The sequence below is a fragment of the Cynoglossus semilaevis genome, chromosome 15, assembly GCF_000523025.1.
Source record: "Cynoglossus semilaevis isolate Cse_v1.0 chromosome 15, Cse_v1.0, whole genome shotgun sequence".
Taxonomy (NCBI): Eukaryota; Metazoa; Chordata; class Actinopteri; order Pleuronectiformes; family Cynoglossidae; genus Cynoglossus; species Cynoglossus semilaevis.
This window is the reverse complement of record NC_024321.1, coordinates 12,110,859-12,134,914: the sequence shown is the minus strand read 5'-3', so window position 1 is coordinate 12,134,914 and position 24,056 is coordinate 12,110,859. Positions and strand designations below refer to the sequence as shown.

General features: G+C 40.5%; 2 protein-coding genes across 3 annotated transcripts; both read right to left on the bottom strand.

Moving 5' to 3' along the window:
- Positions 1–6,287: 6,287 nt before the first annotated feature.
- Positions 6,288–20,361, bottom strand: sec24b (SEC24 homolog B, COPII coat complex component). Its single transcript, XM_008327184.3, has 24 exons — positions 20,114–20,361; positions 18,763–19,416; positions 18,491–18,652; positions 16,783–16,911; positions 15,405–15,488; positions 14,883–15,034; positions 14,559–14,743; positions 14,260–14,362; positions 13,307–13,433; positions 13,076–13,185; positions 12,726–12,838; positions 12,484–12,602; positions 11,946–12,001; positions 11,552–11,758; positions 10,957–11,080; positions 10,441–10,599; positions 10,140–10,313; positions 9,917–10,027; positions 9,534–9,709; positions 8,882–9,019; positions 8,622–8,726; positions 8,360–8,452; positions 7,743–7,846; positions 6,288–7,211 (listed from the first exon to the last, which is right to left on the bottom strand). The coding sequence occupies exons 1-24, from the start codon at positions 20,205–20,207 to the stop codon at positions 7,100–7,102; spliced, it is 3,591 nt and encodes a 1,196-aa protein (XP_008325406.1). The 5' UTR covers positions 20,208–20,361; the 3' UTR covers positions 6,288–7,099.
- Positions 20,362–20,471: 110 nt separating this feature from the next.
- tstd2 (thiosulfate sulfurtransferase like domain containing 2) lies at positions 20,472–24,053 on the bottom strand. 2 transcript variants are annotated; one of them, XM_025063016.1, is made up of 10 exons: positions 23,663–24,053; positions 22,818–23,107; positions 22,570–22,678; positions 22,274–22,393; positions 21,977–22,082; positions 21,771–21,886; positions 21,661–21,694; positions 21,536–21,579; positions 21,246–21,384; positions 20,472–21,047 (listed from the first exon to the last, which is right to left on the bottom strand). In XM_025063016.1, exons 1-10 carry the CDS (start codon positions 23,792–23,794, stop codon positions 20,821–20,823), a joined length of 1,317 nt encoding a protein of 438 aa, XP_024918784.1. In that variant the 5' UTR covers positions 23,795–24,053; the 3' UTR covers positions 20,472–20,820. The 2 variants fall into 2 exon arrangements, with proteins under 2 accessions (XP_024918784.1, XP_016894845.1); XM_017039356.2 differs by having other exon boundaries at positions 21,536–21,694.
- Positions 24,054–24,056: the final 3 nt, after the last annotated feature.

The following is a 24,056-nucleotide window of genomic DNA, read 5'->3' as shown; positions in this document are numbered from 1 at the left end:
ATAATGAGGCATTTGTTGAACTCTTTAGCAGAGAACATTGAAAATGTACACAATTAACATTTGCTCATTAAATTTTACATTGTGTTGTGAATATGTTGATTTTTAATTGAAACATTGACAAAAGATGTGCATTAAAAATTTAAATACATTTGTTTAAAATGTGTTCAATCCATATTGAGCGTCTCTCACCTCATAGTCATACACTGAACATCTATTTTAATGTCACTTACAAAATAGAAGATTGTTTTGTAGTGAACAACTTATCAGAGGTGTTCTCTGACGTCCACAAGTGGGACAACTGTGTGTGTGTGTGTGTGATGATAAGATTGTGTGAGTGTGTGTGGATCCACGTTACATTTCCAGAGTAAAAATATCACAGCAGGTCACGAGCTCTACTGCAGTTCAAGGGACTTCATTCATGCCCTTTACTGGTCTATGACCCCGGTGGGACCTGAATATTAAATGTAGTTCGTCCACTGTCAGAAACTCAGGTTAAATCATTTACCTCAAACTAAATAGAACTTAAAAAGTTTCAGTTTTTGGGCTGGGTGGGAACAGGGGACAGAGAAAACAGAGAAAAGACAACAGGAAGTGCAGGACAACAGAGCTGATCATTTTCAATACAGAGGAAAACATGACACAACAACAACAAACCGACAACAATGACACAAGAAACCTGATACAGCAACAACAATGACACATCAAAACAGAGTGAGGGGTACAGAGGTGTATATATACCCTGGGCACCAGGTGAGACGAGTGAGACTGATGAACACCACGGGACACAGGTGAACATGATGACACCAATTACCCAGAGAGAGCGGCCAACAGAGAGGCAGACAGACCTGACAGATCTCTTCAAACCCCCTCTCCCTTTGACTTTTGCAGATAATAAATCTGTTCTGATGTAACGCTGCTCGTGAAAACGTCTGAATCACCGTGATAACACGTTTGCTCAGAGACGTATGGAATCACCTGTTCACTGTCTGTAGGAGACGATGACGCACCACGGCGCTGTTTCCTGTGCAGACTTGTTATAAATTGTTGTTTTCACACATACAAACAACGTCAAGACACGAAACAGTTGCCTTGTAGATATTGTTTTTTTGTTTTGTTTTTTTGTCGTATTGGATAGAGGACCAGAGTCAGAGACTGATGTCATTTTAATGATTAAAAATAACATACCAGCTTTGACAGATATATTTATGACCTCGGCACTACATGATTAAAAAGTGCTCAAAATGTGTTTCCCTGCTGGCAGCCTTGTTTCTAGAGGAAATGAACACATTTCTCCAAGTTGTTTCTGGACTGGGCTCTGACTGTGAGTAGTTCATTTATTACACCCACATAAGCACGAACCACTCCAGTGACAACAGACTGTTTTTATTGAATTTTACATTTCCTATTGTTTTAGTTTTTTTATGGCACAGGTCTAAGCACCGACGCAGGCACTTATTTGGGCTGGCCCAAATTGATTATGATTCCAAAATTCATAACCGCACATTTTTGCTCCTGTTGAGAAGAAATCTGCAGTATTTTTGACCTGGTGAGAAAGAAAAGGGACGGACATCAAGACAGTTTCATGTCCAGAACTCGTCCTCCTCATGAGACAGCAAATCCATGAAGAATCGGATATGTGCAGCGGATCGCTATTAATAAAACTCTGCCTTTGTGGGAAACCGATACAGCAGATCTGTGGTGTGTGTCTCAGCAGTCACCTCTTCTGTTCTCTCATTATTCACAAAATACTGTTTCCATTAAAGAACTCCTCCAGGCCAGGCCTGATGCCTGCAGGACAGACATCATTGCTGGCTGAGTTTCCCGGTCAGATCATGGCTCTCATATGAGTCCCAGCTCTCCACTACCAACGCAGTCGTCGTTTGAATGAAAGATCTAATTTACAATGACCTGAGATATGTGGAAACATGGCCGCTGTCTCACTGTATGTTTACAAATGACTGCCAGTGGCTGACATGGAGTATTTAATTGTTTTTTCCCCTCTGAAATGAGAAATAAAACATCCACACGGGCTCAATTAAGTCGGCACCAAAGTCACAAGCGTGTACATCGGTGTCAGATATTTGTGCCGGGCACAACATGCCCCTATAAATATTTTTCTTTGCTCTCCAGGTGAAGATAATTAGCAGTTTTTATTAGCTTGTCAACTTTTGGTCGGGTAAATGTTGACTTTTGCTTCTGTAACACACAAAAGTCCCGTGTTTTGGTTCAAATATACTTCCAATTTTCCACAAGTTGTAGTTTAATTATAAGAAGTTAGTGAAGATAAAGCCAAAAGATCACTACAAGTAGCCAAAACTTAGCTCAAGACAGCTAAGAGTTAGCAAAGAAATAAACAAAACTAGCTACAAATTAATTTAGCCGTGGTTGAACGGTGAACTTGGTTCGGCCGCTGATTGTAGCGGTATACTATGTATACAGAATACTTCCAATATTGTAAGACCTGAACAGTACACTTCCATTGGACCAGCACGTGTGTCAAGTTCAGTCTTCCTACCTCGGCCCTCCTCCTGTACAATCACCCACAAACTCTAACCATCGCAGATGATCTGAAGCCACCAACGGGACCACAAAAAAGCAGTGGGTGGAGACGACCATCAGGACCTCAAAGGAGCTTCATGGATGTAGCCGAGGGTTTTAATGGCAGCATATCCACATAAAAATACCAAGTACTACTGACTCTCCAGCCAGAGTTTGGCCACACCCCCCTGGGGACGTTTAACCTCTTGCACTATGCGTTAAAACAATAAATTAATAGGCAGAAAAACATTTCAGTCCTTTGATTATTTCCTCCATTTGGTTAGTCGTCCTTTTTTTTTTTTACCGTTATAACCACATAAGACGGCTCTGCTCAGATCGTTTGTCTCTTTCGTTTGTCATTTATAGCACTGTGTATTTTTAGCAGCAGGGAGTTGGGAACCCTGAGCCACTGCGTTATCAGTGTCTCGTGAAGCCTGTTGGAAAACACTGATGGTGACAGAGAGAGCTCTGCTATCAGGATATTTTCCATTTGCTCCTCTTTGTTACAGCCTTTGGTGGAGGAAGTGCTGAAGATGTTTAAAAGAGCCAGAAGAGGAAGCCAAGACCTGACAGCAGGAAATGACTTCCTGACTCGGCCAATCAATTCAGAGGAAGCGGAGCAGTTTGAGGAGCTGCACTGAGAGCAGCGTAGAGCCAGGATTTCTTATGTAACTAGGTGGACTCACACATTCCACCTCAGACACTGGGGCCCTCCATAGGTACAGTAAAGGCTCCTGGGAAAGGAGGTTTGAATCTGACGTCAGCGGGTGCTGCAGGCCAAGCACAACAGTCCACAGCCACTTTAGCTACGCAGAGGAAAAGTGTTAAAAGGGCAGCTCTCCGTCCACCGCTTCAAAAACACCTTCACGTTCCTTCTGCACAGTCTTCCATCGACCAATGTTAGCTTCAACGGCTGTTTGAAATGAATCCAAAAGCATCAAGTGCTTTTTCATTTATTAGGAAATGTACAGCTTGATGTTTCTATTGATGACACGTAGATTTACAGTCACCTGATGAAACAATAACTGAGATCAAACTACTTTCAACCCTCCAGGAGGCTGTGTTGAACTCTGCAGTATTTGTTTTCTCTGAAGTCCTTCTACATGTGGTTCAAGTTGAGAGCTCTGGCCTGAGTGTGGAAGAACACTCATCATAATAAACCCAGACAGGGTTTTTTTTTCTTTTCTTTTTTCCCCTTTCCTCATGACAGCTGAAAGGTCTGTTCAGGACTGTTATCTGGAACAAACTGCTGCCATGCTGCAGGAAAGCTGAACAAACAGCAGCGTTTGCTCATCACATGGTGAGAAAGAAGCCCGATGAGAACCGCGTGGCCTTCACGGACACGCGTGACGAGACCTCGGCTTTATTTGGCCGTCATGAAAACGTCGACACCTGGAGTCCAAACACCAGCAATGAACTTTGAACAGACGAACAAACTTATCCAGACAAGAAAAAAAAAACAGACAAGACATGCAACCAATTTTATGTCAGTAGGAAAACCACAGACATAAAAACATGGCATGAGCTCCTTATCTGGCATCAGAATTTTGTATTTTCCTGCAGAAGGCGCTCTCATTCCTGACCTGTGCAACTGTCTGAAGAATATCTGCTGCTGTAAAGTTTCTCTTTTAAGAGTGTCTGAGTGTGTGATGGTGGTGTGGGCGTGGCAACCAGGGGTCACTGATCAGGCTGATTGGAAGACTGTGACACTGCTATTTAGCAGAGATGTTGCCATTTTGTCTGTGTTTGAGACTGGGTCTGATCAGAGAATTCTTTGTTTTGACATTGTTTAAGATAGGAATGATAGGAAAGTACTGTTGAATTGTTAAGAGTTTATTCATGTTTGATGACTTTATGTTGGCTTTTGTTAGAGAAAGGAGTTTGAAGCCATGTGCATGTTTTTCCTGATTCCAGGGAATTGACAAGGAAACACACTCACAAACATTCTTTTCCCATTCATACACTGTGAACACAGCACCCAGAACCACTTGGGGTTTGCCCAGGGACGCGATGGCATTAGGACATCGACCGAATCCCCAGAATTTCTGGGTGAAGGCCTATTGGCCACTCCACCTTCTGGGTCACATTATCCCGTTGTATTTCTCAGTGTGGCTATAATGAGAAATAAACAGAGAATCACACGGAGCTGATTGGTTTAATCAGCTGTGTGTGAAATCATTTAACAGTGATGTGAAGGTAACAGATAATCACTTCAGTTAAAAATGGCTTCCTGAACATAGAATCAACTATTCATTTGGTTCACACTAATTCTGTGGTGCTGTGTTCATCAGTACTCATTAGTACTCATCAGTACTGAGTCTGTTCAAGGGTGGAGATGTTAGCCAGTGAAGAATCGACTCTGACGTAGATGTCTTTAAAGAATAAAAGACCTGAATTTAAAACTTAAAGATAAAAAAGGCAGAAACTAAGTAACTATCCACTGCAAGTTTTAGCTTAGCTTACCCTGGGAATCGATGCAACTATAAGCAATACATTTCATGGCTGCAGACATACAGATAACTACATCTGTAAAATGTATTTTTGTAAATGTTAGGTGGAGCGTGCTTTTTCTTCAGCCCAAATGTTTCTGTTTAACTGGTCAACTCTGTGCTCTTCCAGCAACTGCTGCAGAGCTAAGACTCTGGAAGTAGAAAACATCTCACTGAGTGTGTGAGGAAACTGTGACTTCACAATCATAAATATATCAAAGAGGGTTTGTAGTGCAGAAGGAAAGTTGGACCACTCTCCTGGGCTGGTGACAGGGGCAGGGCTGACGGTGGTGGGTGTATGAAGGGCTGGACCAGTCAGAGCTGGGGGTTAAATGTAGCTGCCAGAGCAGCACAGAACAGCACAGCACCCACTTTGTTTGTTAGGTGAGAAACAGTGGAGGGATTCAGAGTCAGATGTGTGCTGCTGCAACAGATTTGAGAAAAAAACAAAACAAAACTGTGGTTTATTTTTCATGCTCAATGATCTTTGTATCTGAGAGCAAACGAGGAGATTCACATGTGGTGTCACAAATCATCAAATTACTTCTGGATTTTGCTGCTGTTTTGAAGTGCGTCAAACTCTCATCACCCCATTCCAGCTGGATGTCCTTCCAGCATCACATTTTAAACTGAACCATGTTTGTTCGAATATGAGAACAGAGAACGTTAGATGCCTCCTGTTTGGCCGACAGTGAGTTTCGGACATATTTGAGGTCCAGGCTGCAGTTTTTCCATGAGAACTCCCAACGCTCCACCATATGTGAGCCAGATCTGTTCGCCAGTGCAGGCAGCAGTCGGTTCTCTGTTTGTGTTTTTATTACAGACAATTAGCTCCTGAGTATTTAACAGCTCCTTCTTAAGCAGCCCGACTCTGTTAAGTTTCACACAGAGCTGCTCTGCACGCTACTGAAAACTGGAAACTTCCGCAGGAAGATTTGTCATTTCCTGTCGAGGAGACGTTCGGTGGGGAGTCTAGAACAACACAATAACCAATGTTTACATTGAACACATAATGACTTTAAATGTACAATGTCAGCACCACTGGATTATTCCTAACATTATTGTGCTGGTTTTGGCTAAAATAAAAATGACATCATGAATATTGACCACAAACTGTCACCAAGTCTGAAAAATGAATGTTGTAAATTATTGTCAATAAATTATAAAAGTTCAAAGTTATTTAGACGGCTTACTTATAGGACATTTACACTTCAGAAAGTTGACTAATCTAACATATATGCATGAGTCACACACATGAAGAAAGCAAACTGTGGTTTTTATTTTATTTAATAAGCTTGTTCATAAATTATCAGACATAAAAGATTCTTTTTATTTTTTTTCAATAGTTACAAAGTCAAGAGCAACAAGAGTTAGAGCCCGGGAAAACAGACAAAAAAAAATTCCAAAAATAAAACTGTTGACACATTGACCTGGACATAATCAGTTCACAAAGCAGAAAAAGGAAAAGGGAGGTTTGTTCATGAGTTGTTTCCCTGTTTGTCTTCTAACTTCAGTCTAGCAGCAAGAAAAAAAAAGTGACATGCTTAATTTCAGAGCACGTGCCATTTAACAGAAGGAATGTCCTGTTCTCCAGTGTATTCAAAACCAAACACAGGGAGCGAAGAAGGGAATAAAAAAAAAAAAGTTTAAAATCAAGGGTGACTACATGATGGGTTCACAAACACAAGTTCAACTAAAAACAACAATGAAGTGGCATCTTCTTGGCTCAACCTTCTTCTCCTCAGTCCTCACAAGTCTACTTGACAAGGAGACAGCGCAGAGACGCTGATCAAAAGTTTTCATTTTTTCAATGTGTCATGTAGCAAATACGTGTTTTTTCATTCATTCTTCAATTGCTTTCTTTCACTCTTCACATCTCATCCCTTTCTAATGTAAAATCACAGCATTGGGCATCACTTTGTTTCAGAGCGTGTTTAAAAACAGGAGGTGGATTTAAACCCACAACAGCTGTCCTGTCCTGTCCTGTCACTGACAAGGCCTACTTTTCAATTCTACGAGGCCGCAGCCTGTTGTTGTCACGTCCCGTCTGTGTGGGTCAGCGTTTCTCTCTACTAGGACATTTGGCGTTGAATGTGTTTCAGGAATTCTTGGTAGGACGAAGCAGACTCCGATTGATCCTCCAACAAGTGCTGAAAAAAAGTGGTTTTGGACGAAGCATCATCCCTGAAAACACACCGGGAACTTAGTTAACAGACTGTTGGTATTTGCAGTGATGTCAGCTCCACAGCAACACAATAGTGTAAACACGTGGTTAAGCAACAATGCAGTGCCACGGCACAGCGACAGAAATAGTGGAAATAGAAACAATATGTCCCGGTGGAATATTTTGACACTGCCGTCACATCTGTGACCTCACTGTTTAACATCTGTTTACAATGGAATCTCTGCTGTGACTCACAAGGTCTTGATGATCAACAAGCAGGTGTGTGGGCGCACATCGTGCCTCGTCATCACTCTAATAGCAGATCTCAAATCATGTTACTGATAGTGACAATAATTATAATTCTACCCCTGGAGGTTATGATATTGAGGTTATGATATTGAGGTTATGATATTGCTATTTATTGATACACTGAATAGTGAAGTTGAGGTTTTTTATTTAATTGTCCCAAATGTCCTAATGTGTGTGTTCTTACTTGACAACGTGTACACTGAATAGTGAAGTTGAGGGTTTTTTTTTGTGTGTGTTCTTACTTGACAACGTGAATTGAGGAGCTGAACGCTCGGTTGTCCTGCAGCCAGTCGACAAACGCTCGCACTCTCTCGGACAGAAGAGTCTCCAGCTCAGGAATGTAACTCTGAGATTTAGAAATCAGGAGAGAGAATGAGAACATAAAGAGAGAGAGAGAGTCCAGACAGAAAAAAACACTGTGGATACACATGGTGTTTAAGAAACATGCCTGAGGTCTGCAATGTGGAGTTAGTGGGATGTAGTGACCCCACTGCACAGACAAACACGCAGCATTAACCAGTGCTGACAGCAGATGTTCTGTGGTGGTGTCATGATGGCATCATGTGACAGAGGTTGTTAAAAAAGGAAATAGGGCTTCAGTGAGTTTAGATTTTTTTTTTTTAACAATGATGCACTTCTGACTCATCTTAATAGACCGGGGTTCAACCCTATGTTGCATCATTGTTACAGAAACTGGGTGGAGATTCTACACACATGACATACAACAGAATTTCAACCTCCCCAAGGACAGTAAGGGAGATTAACGTCCAAGTTGTGTCAGAGGATGTTGAAAGTTGAATTACTTGGTTGAGACGCAGCTTTATGACAACATTATTGGCCCTGAGTTCTCATCACTGACCATATTGGCTGGTATTGATGTGAAGTTGGGGTACCCCAGGACATCTTGAATGAACATCTCACTGCAGCATTTGCCGATAAACAGGTAAAACGTCTGAGGCAAAAAAAAAGACAGGGAGTACAGTGAGGACGGAGCGTCAAATTAGACATTCGAAAGCACTCAAAATATCAAGTAGGATTTGCGTTAGGATGTTCACAGTAAGAACCAGATGTTTGTCTGACAGAAAAACTTCATTCAAATAAACAATAATTAAAACGCTCACTGTGCCACAGTCCATGAGGAAAGCTCCGTCTCTGCTCAGTCTCTCTGCGGCCAGGTGAAGCAGGTGAGGCTGTGGTACCACTGTGTTGTTAAGATGGAGTGCCCCCTGGGAGTTGCACAGAATCAAAGCAAATGCATAGAAGGAAAGCTTTTTACTAGATTAAAAAAGTCAGTCTCAGTCTGTCCTATGTTGTTTTACAATAAGCAATAAACATAATCTGTAAGTGGCAGCCCCACCTATAGGCTAGAGTTGTGTTATACCTGGTCTGACATGTCATCCAACCTGTAGAGGTCAGGATGAACCATTCTCATCAGCTGCTGAAGTGGCTGCGTCTTAAAATCACACATGGCAAAAACACGCTCGTCCAGGCGAGTGCTGGTTCCTGTCCGCAGAGATTTCTGCAGATGAAAAAAACTGATATTGAAATATTGCCACATCAAATCATCTAGTGTTTTTATGCTGTTACTAAAATGAATTATTATTATTAACTAATGATTTTGAAAAGTTTTTGTATGTTTGTTTACTTTAAGGCTGTGAAACATTTCAGTGTTAAGTAATGTGACCTGTAGTACAGCCTTTATTAGAATGTGTGTGTGTTTTGGGATGATGATGATGTAACTGAAGTGCAATATTAACACCACTGGCATTATTTAGTCACATTCATTTTATATATGTGACTGTGGATGATTAGGTTATACTGCTTCTGCCTTTAACATCACTAACAAATGTTGAACATGGTTTCATCTTGAATATATATGTGAATAAATATATCTAGAAAGTTAGCAAATTAAAGAGACAAACTAAATCAACTGGTAAGAATTACATGGAAGATTATGAACCTACTGACAGTTTCATCTCCGTTGTTTTTCAACCCTGTGTACAAAGCATTTACAAAGATGAATTCAGCTGCACCTGTTTGAGCAGAGCCAGGATGTAAAGAGGGAAGAGGCGCATGGAGGCAGGGAGGACGAGGCCAGACTGCTGCAGGTTCGACACGTTGCTCTTATAAGAGTTTGCAAAATCCACCACAGCGTTGACCAGGGCATCTCGAGCGTCCGAAAGACTGGACGATATCGACCGGTCGATGGCTAGAGGAAGAAGAGCAGGAGGGAGTGAACATCTAATGACTAATGACAAAAGAGGTTCTGAACAACTATACTAAACATCAAGAGCTTTCAGCATGTCATCACAGCAAAAAGGTTAAAATTCCCCCTATGTGTTTAGAAAGGATTTCCATATACAGGATACCTTCAGGAATTTTTCAATATTTTGAAAGACCTGATATAGAGACTCACCCATGTTGGCTAACAGACAAGTGATGGCTTGGACGTCAGCACCGGCATAAATATCACTCAGCTGATTGACCACAGGCAGACACAGAGTGTGAACGCGGATTCTCCTTTTTCCTAAAACGACAGTCAGACAAAAAAGTTTGTTTTTATATATTGTAATCTAATTATTTAAAAAAGGAAAATGGCATTCAGGTGAGTTTCTACAGTAACTGCTGCAGTTGTGCACCTTTACTGGAGGTGTAGAGCAGGGCCGCCTGGAAACAGGCAAGAGACGAATCGGCCAAAGAGTCCTCAATTGACATCTGAACAGCGAAGGCCGAATCAGGGTTCACATTAGCCAGGGACAGAAGGTCGGTGGAGCGCACAAAGAAGTTGCCGTGGAATGTGTGGATGGATAAACCTGAGACAAAGAGGCAAAGAAGAAGGTGGAGATGATTCAGTGTTATCTTTCAGTTGAACGGAAAATTTGATTTCAGATACGCCGGCAAAATTCCACGACAAAGCATTTGAGGATCATATCCAGTTACCTTTAGTGCATCGTATTCTCATGACCGCCTCAAAGCCAATCTTCCTGGTGAGGTAGCGCTCGAGATCCCTCTGAAACTTTTCCAGCTGTGTAGGGTTGTGGATGTGATGAAACGAGGGGAAGTAGAAGACGCTGCCCGCTGAGTACTTGGAGATACAAGCTGGAGAACGGCAGAAGGAGAATAAGAGAGGCTTCACTTTTACAGATATGTATGGGACTGTAAAAATGTATCTTTTTATGTTTTGAGCCACCGTCGGACTTTTGTGGGAATTTTCTGAATAAAAATTACGAGTATAAATTCAAACATGATTTCAATTTAACATCCTCAAAGCTGTCACAGGGTGGGGTCACCTTCCTGCAGCGGGGCAATAAGTCACCTGCCAGGACTGAACAGGTTGAGCATCTCTGTGACAGATGGCCTTCAGCAGCCACACTGCTCTTTAGCTTTCTATTGTGTGTTTACAGTGATGTGTACAGTTTAATGTAAATACACAAAAATACAAAATCTTATAAATACCTAATGAGGCAAGGTCAGCATACTGGGAGCTGAGTAGGAAAAGATCCACTCCGATCTGTTGCCCTGAGCAGTCCAGGGCCAGTTTCTTATAGAAGTCTGTAGCAGGGCCGAGGTGCTGGACTCCCTGTAAACAAATAAATGCGTTCATGTAATATCTGGAATTTCAACAGTGACGCCAAAAAAAAAAAGTTTTCTTAAAGAGATTTCCTCGGTCACTGTTAAACTCTCGCTGAAATTGCTTGCTCCTCAGTATCCTTTTGTTTTACCTTCTAAATTTAACGGAAAAAGGCCAAAAGGTTACCTAGTTATAGTTGGGACATATTTGGAAAATAAATAGAAAACCACACACAGCGGAGAAGGAAATATTTGTGCTACATTTGATCCATCATGTGGTTTCACAGGCTCTATTCAAAGAGAAGAGGACAAGGTCATTATGTTGCTGTTTTATGTCTGAAAATAGCTTTGACTGAATAAAAGATAAAACCAAAACCACTGCTATTAAAATTAAGCACACTTATGGCCACAATTAAAAAAACAGAGCAAAGCAAAAAAAGTCAAATGTTTTTTTTAGTCTCTTGTTTCTTCCCCCTCTCACCTTACTGCTGGAGCGCTGGTTGGGGTCTTCCCTCGACTGCAGCAGACCAGCGCCCAGTGAAGGGAGCTGTGTCTGGAAAACTGAGATGCGACCTCCGGTGGGAGACATGAGTTTAAAGGCGGCCTGTAAAGCTGGGCCGAGGGCACTGTGAGTCTCCCTGGTCTGACTGACCATGGCCGGCAGTGAGGTCAGAAGGTCCTTCACCAGCTGGAGGAGAGAGACGTATGAAATAAAGATACAGAAAATGCCTGAAAATGGGAGACCTTTTCAGAATATCTTCGGATATGTTTGAATGTAGGTTATTTTATAAAGACACTGTTGATGCGCTTAACCCAAATGTGTAATGTTCATGATTGAAACTTGTATGGTGTGCTGAGAAAGAATCTTCTTCTACCTCTCTGCTCTCTTTCAATTTCACCATCAGGCTGTCATGAGACGGGATGAAAACATCTGCAGGGAAGAAAAAATAAATACATAAATAACCTCAAAGCAGGAATTAGAGATTAAATGTCAATTATCTTTTCAGTTAGTGATTTGGCTTATGATGATGATTGAATAAAACTTAAATGTAAAAACTTCTTTTAATTATCTGAATTAATTATGTAGACTTTGTGGTGATTATTGATCATTGATCATTGTGATGATCATTATTCAGACTTGTATTGATATTTGTTTTTGTAATTCAACTGTAAACGTACGGACAGCCTTACAGAACTACTGTTTACACATGAGGTGAGTTTTAACCTCATGTGTAAACAGTGGACTGATTATAATGCTTATAATGCTCGTTAACAAGAACAAATGATTTTAAAGAGGTGGTGAGAAACAACACTACTGAGAAACATTGAGTTTGGAGAAATGACAGCGTTTAAGAACTTTTCATTAAAATAAATTTAAAAAAAAAAATCTTGACTATTGATAAACAGACGTACCATCTAGGTCAGACACCACCAGCATCTGAGGCTGAGAGAGTCCGTGCTGCAGGTTGTAAAAGTGGATGGTGCTGTCGAAGGTGAGGAATCCCACCCTGGTGTGCATATCCCCTGGTAATCTGGTGTACAGAAAAAAAAGTATGTGAGATCTGAGAGTGTTTGTTGTTATTATTATTGTCTACAGGAATGAGTAAACAGGAAGACATGCAAAAAAAGTAGGGAACTGTAGTTACAACACTCACTTATCCAGGTTCTCAAGAAGTGATTCACAGAAGTACTTCAGGTAACCAGTTTCCACAGCGTTATGGGACACATCAAGGACAAACAGGTAGACTGCAGGCTGAGGGGGTCTCAACTGAAAACAAAAAAGAAAACACAAAAGGAAGCAGACTTAGTGATGAAACACAATGTCTAAATAAATGTATGCTTATTTCTCAGATGTGTCTGTGTGTAGTTATTGTCTACAAGCTCACGCAGGCCTTCAAATGAGACTGCACTGAGACAAGGCTGCTCTCTAGTGGACAATCATGTTATACAAAAAGCATGTGAACTAAACAGATCAACAGAAGGGTTTGGACTTGTGCCACTTTACCATGTAGTCTGAGGAGGCGATGAACTCCACAGTGGAGTTCTGAACCTCTGGTCTTTTGTGTGGCTCACCGTACGACCTGGTGACTGGATTGTACATAAACTCATCTGGGACTAAAAAAAACAAATGAGAAGGAAAACAACATCTCTAAAATGACATCAACCTAATGATAATAATATTTCAACATTTTTCTCTGGATCAATAAAACTGATAACACCCGACTGGGTTTCTTACCATCATTGACCCTGTAACAGAGGTTACACTTCCACCTGCGCTGGTCCAGGAAGGTCACGAAAGGGTTGATGTAAGTGCGACAGAAGCGGCAACGTACGATTGTGTTTGACGTGATCACTGGTAGCTGCTGCACAGGACAGACAATAAGATATTGTTAGTATTTAGCTAACAATATTACTGAATATGTGATATATTTACTTATGTTTATCTTGATCCACTTTAATGAATGACAAAAACTTTCAAGCCTGTGGGTCATACATTTATTTTGGAATAGTTACTATAGTCTAACTCAATCTCAAACCAAAAAGGTTTCAGCTCTTTTGCAAATTACAAAACATCAGGGTCAAGTGAAAATAAAATGCATATAGAAGGAAATTTTGAGCAATCAGTAAAAATTTTTTTTACAAAGCATGAATGAATTAATAATGACATACTGCTATACTTCATTCTTTTTTCTCTTGCCCTAGAACTGACACATTTGTCTAAGACTTGCTAAGAACAAACACAACAGGAAAGACAACTCTTCTGCTTGAGCTGCACTCATCGGTGCCTGAACAGATAAAGTTCCAGCCAATACTGAACTCTGACAGCTATTTGTCAAACATTCAAACCCTTCTCTTTGGTGCATCGCTGGTGCTTTTCTGTCAGTTTCCTCCCTGTAGCACCACCTCACCACTCAGGAACTCTATTAATACTCTCAGCTGTCTTCCCTCATCTTGTCACTTTCCTGCTCAAGTCTGTCCTGCTTTAGCTGCAGCTGCAAACTATGCTGTCAGAACCTCACAGTGCACATTAGTGGAGTTTTTGTCTTCACTGCATTTTACTAACTCAACTGGAGAGATTTTTTAATAATTGACACTGACATTCCAGTAGTACATGTGCAACAACATACTGGCTCAAATTGTTAAATTGATAACCTGTGATGTCACTGTACTGTTCTGGTCTGTTTTTACCTGTAAGTCCCTGAAGGGATGCAGGAGAAGTCCTAGGGGGAGTCGTGCTTTGTTGAGTAAAGCCTGGGTCTGTGGGAGACTCGTCAGTGTACACCTGAAAGTCCTGAGAAACACAGAAAAAGGAGAAGTGAAATAACATGTTAGTTTAGTAGATGACTGAACTTAAATGAAAGCTAAAATAATTACACAATACAGGAAAAGTTAGTAAAGGTAAATTTATAAACTAAACCTTTCGGGGGTTTTTGTTCTAACCAGTTATCTCGATCCTCCTTTCATCTTTACAGAATCACATCACTTACTCTGGACTACAGTTGACCTTTTTGAGGTCGGCGCTGATGTTGGGTTCAGGAGCCTCTAGAGGTCTGCGGGGCAGCAGGAGCCTCTCCTGCAGCAGATTAACTGGTCTTAGGGCCTCCATCTCCAACTCTGGTACCCCACTCAGACCCCCGAGTGCTGCTGACAGCTGGGAGAGGTTTGGAAAAGGCTGATGGAGAGAGAAGTAGAAAAAGGAGCTTACAATTATGAAGGGGCTGCAGAAATACAACGAGAGGAAAACAACTTGACAAACTACTAACCTAATTTAAACTTAAAATTAAAACATTTTTGAACATCTTTGATCTCACCTGCGAGAACTGCTGGTAGCTCGACTGTCCATACATGGCATTAGGGGAGGCTGAGTCAGGGCAGGAGACTGGAGCCTGCTGCATGCTGGGGTAACCATAGTTACAATAGGCTTGGGCCTCATTGGTGAGATTATTAGATGGCAGCATGGCATCTGAGGGACAGAGTTAAACATGTGATGAACAATTCTGAAGACAGAATTCTGGTCTGTCTTGTGATGTGACATTATTACTATTATTATTATATTAATTCTCATTATTTAATCACCAGATCCTCCCTATTTTGTTAAATGACACTTTCACTATTTCTATTCACTTGGTTTTATTTTATTGTTTAAAAACTGTACTTTAGCTCTTGCTTTTCTGTATTTCTTAGACTGAAACAGTCTGGGCATAAAACGCCTTTATAGAGCTAAAACATTTGTCCACAGTTTTTACATGATGACCCTAGAAAAAAATTAGATGTTTCCCATCATTTAAATTTAATCAATAAAATAAATTACTTTGACGAATACAATTCAATACCTGGATAGCTGCCACCTTCTAGAGAATCATAGCTGTTGGGCACTGGAGAGGCACTGCCAGTGGAGGAAGAAGTTGAATCACCACCTGATTAAAAAAAACAAAAAACATTTAGGCACTAAAACACCAACATGCATCACTGCAGATGATCTGATGATGATCTGATGACATCACAGTCTCGCAACATTGATTATGTTATTGTGTTTCCCTCTGCATTACTCTGATGGACAATCATTTTAAAAAGGAAGAAGAGAAAAGGGTTAAAAGGAGCTGCTGTGAATCTAGTCAAGGAGAGTAAATGAAGACGGTCAAAAAACGGGGGAGGAAAAATAAGACAAAACTAAAGAATGGAAACTAAAGATGAAATAAGTGAACTCTTTTTTTTAGCTCCTGGCTAATGGCCATGGGTCCTGTGTCCCCCAAGAGTTTATACTTCAAAAAAGTCACTATGTTATTAATGGATTACTAGTGGAGCGAAAAAAAGGTTTATATGAATGTGTGGATTTTTTTTCTACAATTCTCCAATGCTTCATAATGTATTGGTTTTTTTGTGCGATTATAAGGGTAGACCATTTGTATTAAGATACTAATCCATGGGAGACAAAACAACTGAGCCACGAACGCAAAGTGAGACATGACACGACAGAGGCAGTGATCTGATTATCTCCAACTAAACAGCAGACCACAGGATTATCTTCTCCTCGGGAAGAGGAAAAGGAGAGAGATTCTGAGAGGCAGGAGGAGGATACAGCTAAGTAAAGTCTTTCTCCTTATACGCCACTGAACCTTTATTACTTATTCTTCTTTTGTTCTCTGTCTTGATTGCATTGAAGACGAGGGAAAAATGTTATTTGTATTTGAAAGCCTTTACTTGCCTTATCTCCTCTGAGATACAGGCAAGTCAGCAAAAACAGACACAGAAGGCCATGACCTGGTGACTGGGGAATGACTATATTTACAAAACAGGTAATCCCTGGCTGATGACAAAGATCGTGATGGACCATTATCTGAAGAACATCTCAGTGGGAAAACAACAGGAGAGTGGATCAGTCAAACACAGTCCTCTGTTCACTAAATAAAGATTAAGATCAACAACTGGGTATTTTACAAAAATGAATTTGACGTAAAAGCAGTGGGGACAATGAATTAAGGGGAAGAATGGTGAGCAACAGGTGGAAAGACAACTCTGATTAACTTATTAGCAGGAAGGAGTGTACAATGAGATGACAAACGAAGAGTGCTGACAAGCAAAAGTTAAAACCCTCAGCCAGTGTGACAAAGTGCTTAGATATCTAAAAAAAAGTGTTGAGAAATAATGGGTGTGCCGAAAATAATTTTGGAGGGTGGACAAGCAACAACAAACGTAAAACTTCAAGAAGACCTGCTTCTTCATCCTCATCCTCATCCTCATCCTCGTCAGAGCTGGAGGTTGAGGGGGCTGCTGATGGGTCTGAGGCAATGGTAGAGGCAGAGTTGGCTCCATTATTTCCCACATAACCATACTGCATGCCTGTTGAGAGTGAGGGTATAAAGAACATAGAAAATGAGTCAAGACTGAGTCATCAGCTGCAGATGGGGAAGCGATGGTTGGACCTGAAACTAACATGAAATGAAATGAAACATGAAATGATAAAATTATTGTACTACAATTTCCCTTAATTGAACTACTGTTTCATCAACAATGTTGAAGTTAAATATTACCTCCACTGTTATATTTATTGTCGTTCTTCACAGTGACTTGAATGTTTTGAGAGTGGGTTTCAGTCTCAGCTGCTCAGCTACAGCTGCTGCACCAACTGTGACCATGCAGTAGGCATCATCCCAAGTCATTTGTGTATTGTATGTGCAGGGCAGACCGCAGAAGATGAAACTATGTAAATTCAACTGCAGTGATCACAGCTCAAAGTTTTGTTCCTGTTTTGTTTCCATGAGTCGCTGTATCAGCCACATCAGCAAATCTGTTCTTCAGCAATGCAGAACTGAGTAACAAGTTTTACAAGCTGCAGTGTTTCCTGCGTTTTTGTGTCTTTCTCCATGTTGAATTCAGTCAGAAGAATTTAAATGGAGTTCATGTTTGTTACATTTGGTTAAATATCAGCCTGTTTACATCGCACTGCACTCCTGTTTACTAGCTAACAGAAACTGCCAGGTTGGCAGGGATCACAGGCTAAAAACGCCATGACTCTCAAGATAAGGCTCATCTGCATCATTTACTTAATGAATGCATCACCAGGTTTTGTGCTTTGCAGGCATGCTCATAAAGACATTAAGAACTTAAGTCTGTACCAAATCAATTATATAACCAGTGTGTGTTTAGAGAACTACAATTACAGGAGGAGGTGTGTCTTTTGTCTTTTGTTCCTGTACTTATTCTTCTGTTCTTCTCTATCAAATATCTGTTGCCTGAAACTAAAGCTGATCTGGAAACACTGAAAAGAATGGACACACTCTGAGGCCACTGGTTTATATTAACATGGTAAGGCAATTCTGAAAACCCAGGGGATTATAGATGAACTTTACCTAAGACATAGCCTTCTTTAAACAATGTGACATCTAATACAGAAGCAATTCTCTGATGTTGACATACTAAGAGTTTACAACTGAAGTAAAGGAGCACCTGACATGGATGTGGTTACTGTGAAGATGAAACCATCAGATATGTGTCACGGCTAACGCCTGTATATATGTGAACATCATGTGTATGCACAGGAATTCAGTGCAGCTGTGAATAGGCTATCCAACATCCAGACATGCACACTTGTATACCGGTTTAAACTAGATATCCAACATATTAGTGACAATATTGTAAAAGTCTTGCCAAATTTAACTAAAACCAACCAATCCCTTAACCTCACTTTCAATGCACTATTTTTTTTAATGTACTGTGGTTGTCTTTGTTTTAATTTTGTCATAAAGAATATCACAAACACACAATAGTTGAGACTGAAATTATTTAAAATGGTTCTCAATTAATATTTTATGACAAATGCATGACAACACATATGTTAATATAAAGCATCTGGCATGTATACCATTTGATCATTACTGACAGTAGAGAAACAACAATGATGATTAAATGACAGTATTACCTTGGTGGTGACCTGGTGAAGAATGAACTGAAGTGGATGGTGTTCTTAAGGGGGTTCGATCTGCATCTCCACTACCAGAGTGGTGACCGACTCCTCCATAAGAGTTGTAGCTTTGCAATGTCTGGTGGCTTTGGTCATAGTGTTTTTGCAACGGTGCCTGGACTACAATAACCAATAAAGAAAAAATACTGACTTTTAAAACACATGTAATCTTTACAACTTTGTATATTTTCCACCAAGCCATGGGTTAGATTATGCATGATGACACAAACCTGGGTTTCCTTGACCATTCATGAGTGGTGCCATCTGACTAGGTAGACCGCCACCATACCCAGGGTGCACTGGTGTGGTGGGGGCTGGCTGTGAGGTGTTGTATTGGTGTAGAGGTGCACCCATTTGGTTGGAAATGATTGTGGGTGTGGAGGTGCCTTGTAAAGAACTCAAGGTGCCATACTGACTGATTCCTTGTGACGATGGGTATGAAACAATGGGGTGAAGAGGAGTTTCTGAGCCACTGGATGGTGCAGGAACTACTGTAGGATGATGCAGAGGAGGAGGGGGAACTTGGTAGGACTGCTGTCCATAGTAGGACGCTGGAGTGGTGTACGGTGGATGCCGCTGCTGGAATGAATGTTGTGTGTACTGGGTGTTTGAAGGTGGAGGTGCTGAAGACGGCAGGGAGGCATATGACTGTGAAGAAGAAGCAGAGCATGGAGCAGTGTAAGAAGAATTTGCTACATGCTGCTGAGGGAGATGCTGCTGCTGCTGCTGGTTGTTGTGGTAGTAGTTAGGAGACAGGGTATTGTTCGTAATGGGGACTTTGCCATGAACAGGAGTGGATTGGACTGGGTTGATGTGGTAGTTCTGTTGTTGAGGTGGAGCTCCATAGTGGCCTGTTGGTGGTGGATACATAGTCTGTGCTGGACCTGGGGGGGAAGAAACACATACACAGATGTAACATGCTTTGTGTTCCAACTCCACTGTGTACGTTGTGTTTATATTTTAAAGTTCGCTATTTACTATTTTCTTGAATTAAAATGTATTTTTACATTAAAATACATCCCTTTTTAAATATGTCGTGCAGTACATTTTACATTTCCCATATATGTTGCATCTACTACATTTTGCATACTTTAATGGTTCTGACACGAGAAAACAACTGCCTTTACGCATAATTGTCGTCCGTGTTTCACAACGTCAACTCGTAATAGAAAATAAAAATTTCTATATATAACATATATCTTATGTTACATATCTTGTGTAGTGACATGAAATAGCCCCAACCAAAGAAGACCCGTAGAAATAAATATGCGTAAAATGTCACTCATTCACACAACGTCTATCCAGTTAGCACAGCACCATTCAGAGTTAGCCTATGCGCTAACGTTAGCCGAGGCTGCTCATTTCTAGTTTCCTACAATTAAAGCTCGCAGTTCAGCTAATCTGTTGTAGGCTGTCGCGGCAGTGATATTTTCACAACTTTACTCGTTTTGTGAATATTACAATTAATGTCAGATTTTAAAAGGGTGAAAGAAGGAAAAACTAACTAACGTCCAAACCGCATCACTGAGCGTTATGATGCTAAGAGCAGTGGACAGGCTAACCGCATCACCGGCCTATTACCGTTCTGACAGCGGGGGGCTCCTCCACCGTTCGCCGCTGAGCTCTGTTTGTAGCTGACGGAGCTACCCACGTTAGTGGGACCCGGAGCAGACATCGCTGGGTCCTGCTGGCCTTATTATAACAAAAGGACGGACATGGAAGTTGGTGTCCCAAACCTGGTCAACCCTGCGGCCAGGATTAAGGTACTAAGGGCCGCTACTGGTCCACGAGAAGCCGGGCAGCCCGGTTAGCTCCTCTCTGATGCCTATGCCGAAGCTTCCAGTGCAACTGATGATGATGCTGAGGAGATTCACTGACGACCGTCTGTTACGCTTTGGCGACACCTTGTGGACTTTTCCCACGGATACAGTACTGCAACTTTTATAATTTATTATTGTTATTATTAATACTGTTATATATATATTATGTAATTAACTCAAAAAGAGAGAGTAACATGTACATTTTGGCTACCCTCCACGTTCAAAAGAATAAAGACAAATTTGCAGACCCAGAATGGTAAAAACAAAAATACCGGACAACAAAATACTGCTACAGTTTAACTTTTACGAGTATGCAAATATGATATCACTAGCATGACAGTTATGCTTTCTCCGGTTTGTAAAAACAATTATTTGTATTACAAAGACCAACAATTTAAAATGATCATCCTTAATGACATCTCATTTGCATTTATTTTCATGCAGATGCAGGTAGTCATCACTGTCTCTCTACACATCCTGAGGGATTCTGGGACGCCTGTCAGTGCACTCGCACTCTTCTTTGAGGTGTGGAGCAGTAGAGGCCAGACTCTGGGTCTGTCCTTTGGTTTGGCAGGTAGGGCAGCAGGCGGTAAGTTCATCCTCCCTGCAACTGGGACAGGACAGAACCAGCTGGTAGCACAACTGAGTTGAACAGAGTTGGTACTGGTCCCAGGGCCGACCACAGTACCTGCAGTCTGAACAGACACATGGTGCTTGGTTTAAACCTTTGTTAAGCGCAGAGACTTGAGATAAGAGGATGTTTTATGAGAACCTATCATTGTGCTATTGCTGTTGTGTATCACTCATCAAGCTACAAATGCAATGTGAAAAAAAAGAAAGATTCATGTACAGTTATCGTTTAATAATACAAAACCCAAAAGGTAAACACTAACCTGAGATGACATCAGTGTTGGAGGAGATGGTGTAACGTTCATCAAACACAAAGAGTTTTCCACGATAAAATCCATCTGGGAAACGTTCCAGGTATTTGTGGATTCCGCCTTTCAGCTGGTAAACTTCTTTACATACTTCCTGCAAATGGTGACATGTAGATATGTTTAAGACTCTGAGTAAATACACTTTTAACAATATACACTACATCAATTAATACAACTGTGTTTTATTTATATATATATATATATATATATATATATATATATATAGTGCAGCAATTTCTCCTTACCTTTGAGCGAAGATACGCAGAGGCACGCTCACAGCGGATTCCTCCTGTGCAGTACATGAGAATTTTTTTGTTTCTGAACAATTCCAGATTTTGGTCCACGTAGTCAGGGAAGTAGCTGAACTTACGGATGTCCGGAGCCAGGCAATTAGTGAATTGCCCCTGGAAAGAAAAATAGTTGATGATCTCAAAATAATAATCAGATGATGGCGATAACTTCAACCCATAACTTACTTACAATTTTACTCTCATAGAAGTTCCGGCAGTCGAGGAGGACGGTGTTGTTGCATAAATCGCCTTTAGTTAAAAAATCTTCAACCTCTTTGTGAAACTCTTCAGGTTCCAGATGAAGTCCTGTAAGAAAAAATATTTCACCTAAATCAGTAACAATGAAAAATAAAAGTGAGTTGTGCTGAGAAAAAAATCTTAAATTGTTGTTGTTACCTGCTGACTCGTAGGTGATGACCTCAGGATTCACTCCCATTGGAACTATTTCTTTATAGACGCCGACCCTGAGGTCTGTGAAACACTTCGCACCACCATCACTGGTCTGCATGAACACACGCAGGCAAGCAATTACATTTTTACACAGCTCAATGTCATAATAATATTGATGATTTATCACATTTTTAACTGGTTGGTTATTTTTACAGTTCTATTTCAGAACTTCCAGAAATTTAGATTTGGACACCTCTGGTCTAAGTCAAACCCTCTCCATTATAGGTTTTTCTTTTCTTGTACCTTAAAATCATCTTTATCCATCTTGAAGACAGGAAATGAACACATTGCACTGATGTAAACATCAATGGCCATGTCTGTTCCACCAACTGTTCCATTGATGCCTTCTGTCGCCACTCTCACCTAAAGAAATGGCCATGATACATTTCTTTTTAAATAACACAGACCAATGTGTTATTTAAAATCACATTGCACGTCATTTGACTAAGGTTGACTGTACTGTTGGGTGTGGTGCCTTTTAAAAACGTATGTTTTGACAGCTACTCTGTTGAAGTATCGTTTTGTTCCCTTTTTTTCACCTTGCCAGTTAAGTGGAGTTTTTCGCACAAAGCTTTCTGCCAAGCCCAGACGACATGTGGATTTTCCACTTTACAGTAGTGATAGTAGAGGAGAACTTTTCCAGGTCCCCTGAAAAAACAAACAAACAAACAAACAAAAGAAAAACAGGAGAACATCAAAAGAAATCTCTCCACTTGACAAGTGGAAATGAAGTAGTATATGAAGTATATCATGAACTCAGGCAGTAGAATGTGGGGTTGGCCAGTACTTTTGCAACAGCTCCTCAGAGATATGACTGATGTTGGGTATCCATGCAGAAACATCCTCATCATCAGCTTTCTGCTCTTTGGGCTGCATACTTTCAGCTTCCTTCTCTAGTTGATTCAACAAACACTCATATGCAGAAAGTGTCAACTGCTTTATTTCAGCATTGTGACACTTTGCAACATGTTTGTGAATGGATGTGTGTTCTTTGAAGATCTGATTGCAGCAGAACCAAGATGAACTTCCTTCATTCTGACTGCTTTCTCTCTTGGATTTCACAAAGGTGGCGAATGACTGCAGCGAAAAAGAACATGATGCAAATCCACATTAGTAAACAAAGCTTTGTTCTTGTATGAAAATAACAGGGAGACATAATTCTATAATTACTCCCCACAACACAATATTTTGCAGGCAAATCCACAAAGAGGTAAGTCTAAAAAACAAACAAGAACAAGGCCATTTAAACTGACAAGAAAAAGGGCAGGTACAAAAAACATCCAATTAGTTGTAGCTCTGATGTAAACTTGAACTGGATTTACTGATTAAGATAGGATCAACTTGTTTAAGATCACTTTTGCAAATATTTGGTAACTATTTAACCAACAATTTCCATAACGGTTCTTCAAGCCGCTTAGGGAATGGGTTATGGCTTTGAAAACATCTTTACTAGATTCTGCAAATAATACATTAAAATTTAACTTAAAGAAGGAATATGCAACCACTAACAGTAATAGTATAAGGAAAGAGTAATTTGATACCATAAAAATGCGTTAATATAAAGGCATCTAGGGCATCGACTTATTGCTTTAGGTTAAAGTCTTAAAAATACTGTTAATAACTGTCTGTTACCTTCCTCCTGCAGAAGTTGTAGTATTTTCTCAAACCAGCAGGAAGTGTTTTCTCCTGCTTCACTTCATCACAATTTTGAGTGTCAAGCTCCAAGTCCAGAAACTCTGTCGTGTTCATGCTTCCCGAAGTCATTTAAAAATATTTTCAGTTTAATAAAAGAACATGTTTTCAAAACTATTTGTCTACGTTTTAAAAAGACAAGCGTTTTATCTTATAATCATATTACCTCTACATGTAACAGTTTTGCCTGGAGGCACTACCGAACACGGACCATAATACTTAAACTACAATGACGCATCAAAAGCATTAAATCTACAGCGATTAAAAACATACATTAAAACGCGTGGCAGCTGATTCCGCTCACACGACCTGTGGAAGTCGGAAGAAAATAGCG

Excerpts from the sequence above, each read along its gene's own strand:
- sec24b (XM_008327184.3), bottom strand. The coding sequence starts at position 20,207 with ATGTCTGCTCCGGGTCCCACTAACGTGGGTAGCTCCGTCAGCTACAAA. Across the intron at positions 18,653-18,762 it reads GAATGGTCAAGGAAACCCAG|TCCAGGCACCGTTGCAAAAA; the intron begins GTTTGTGTCATC and ends TGGTTATTGTAG. Across the intron at positions 9,020-9,533 it reads TCCTGGCTCTGCTCAAACAG|AAATCTCTGCGGACAGGAAC; the intron begins GTGCAGCTGAAT and ends TTTCATCTGCAG.
- tstd2 (XM_017039356.2), bottom strand. The coding sequence starts at position 23,794 with ATGACTTCGGGAAGCATGAACACGACAGAGTTTCTGGACTTGGAGCTT. Across the intron at positions 22,679-22,817 it reads TCTGAGGAGCTGTTGCAAAA|GGGACCTGGAAAAGTTCTCC; the intron begins GTACTGGCCAAC and ends TTGTTTTTTCAG. Across the intron at positions 21,887-21,976 it reads CATCACCTACGAGTCAGCAG|GACTTCATCTGGAACCTGAA; the intron begins GTAACAACAACA and ends TTTTTCTTACAG.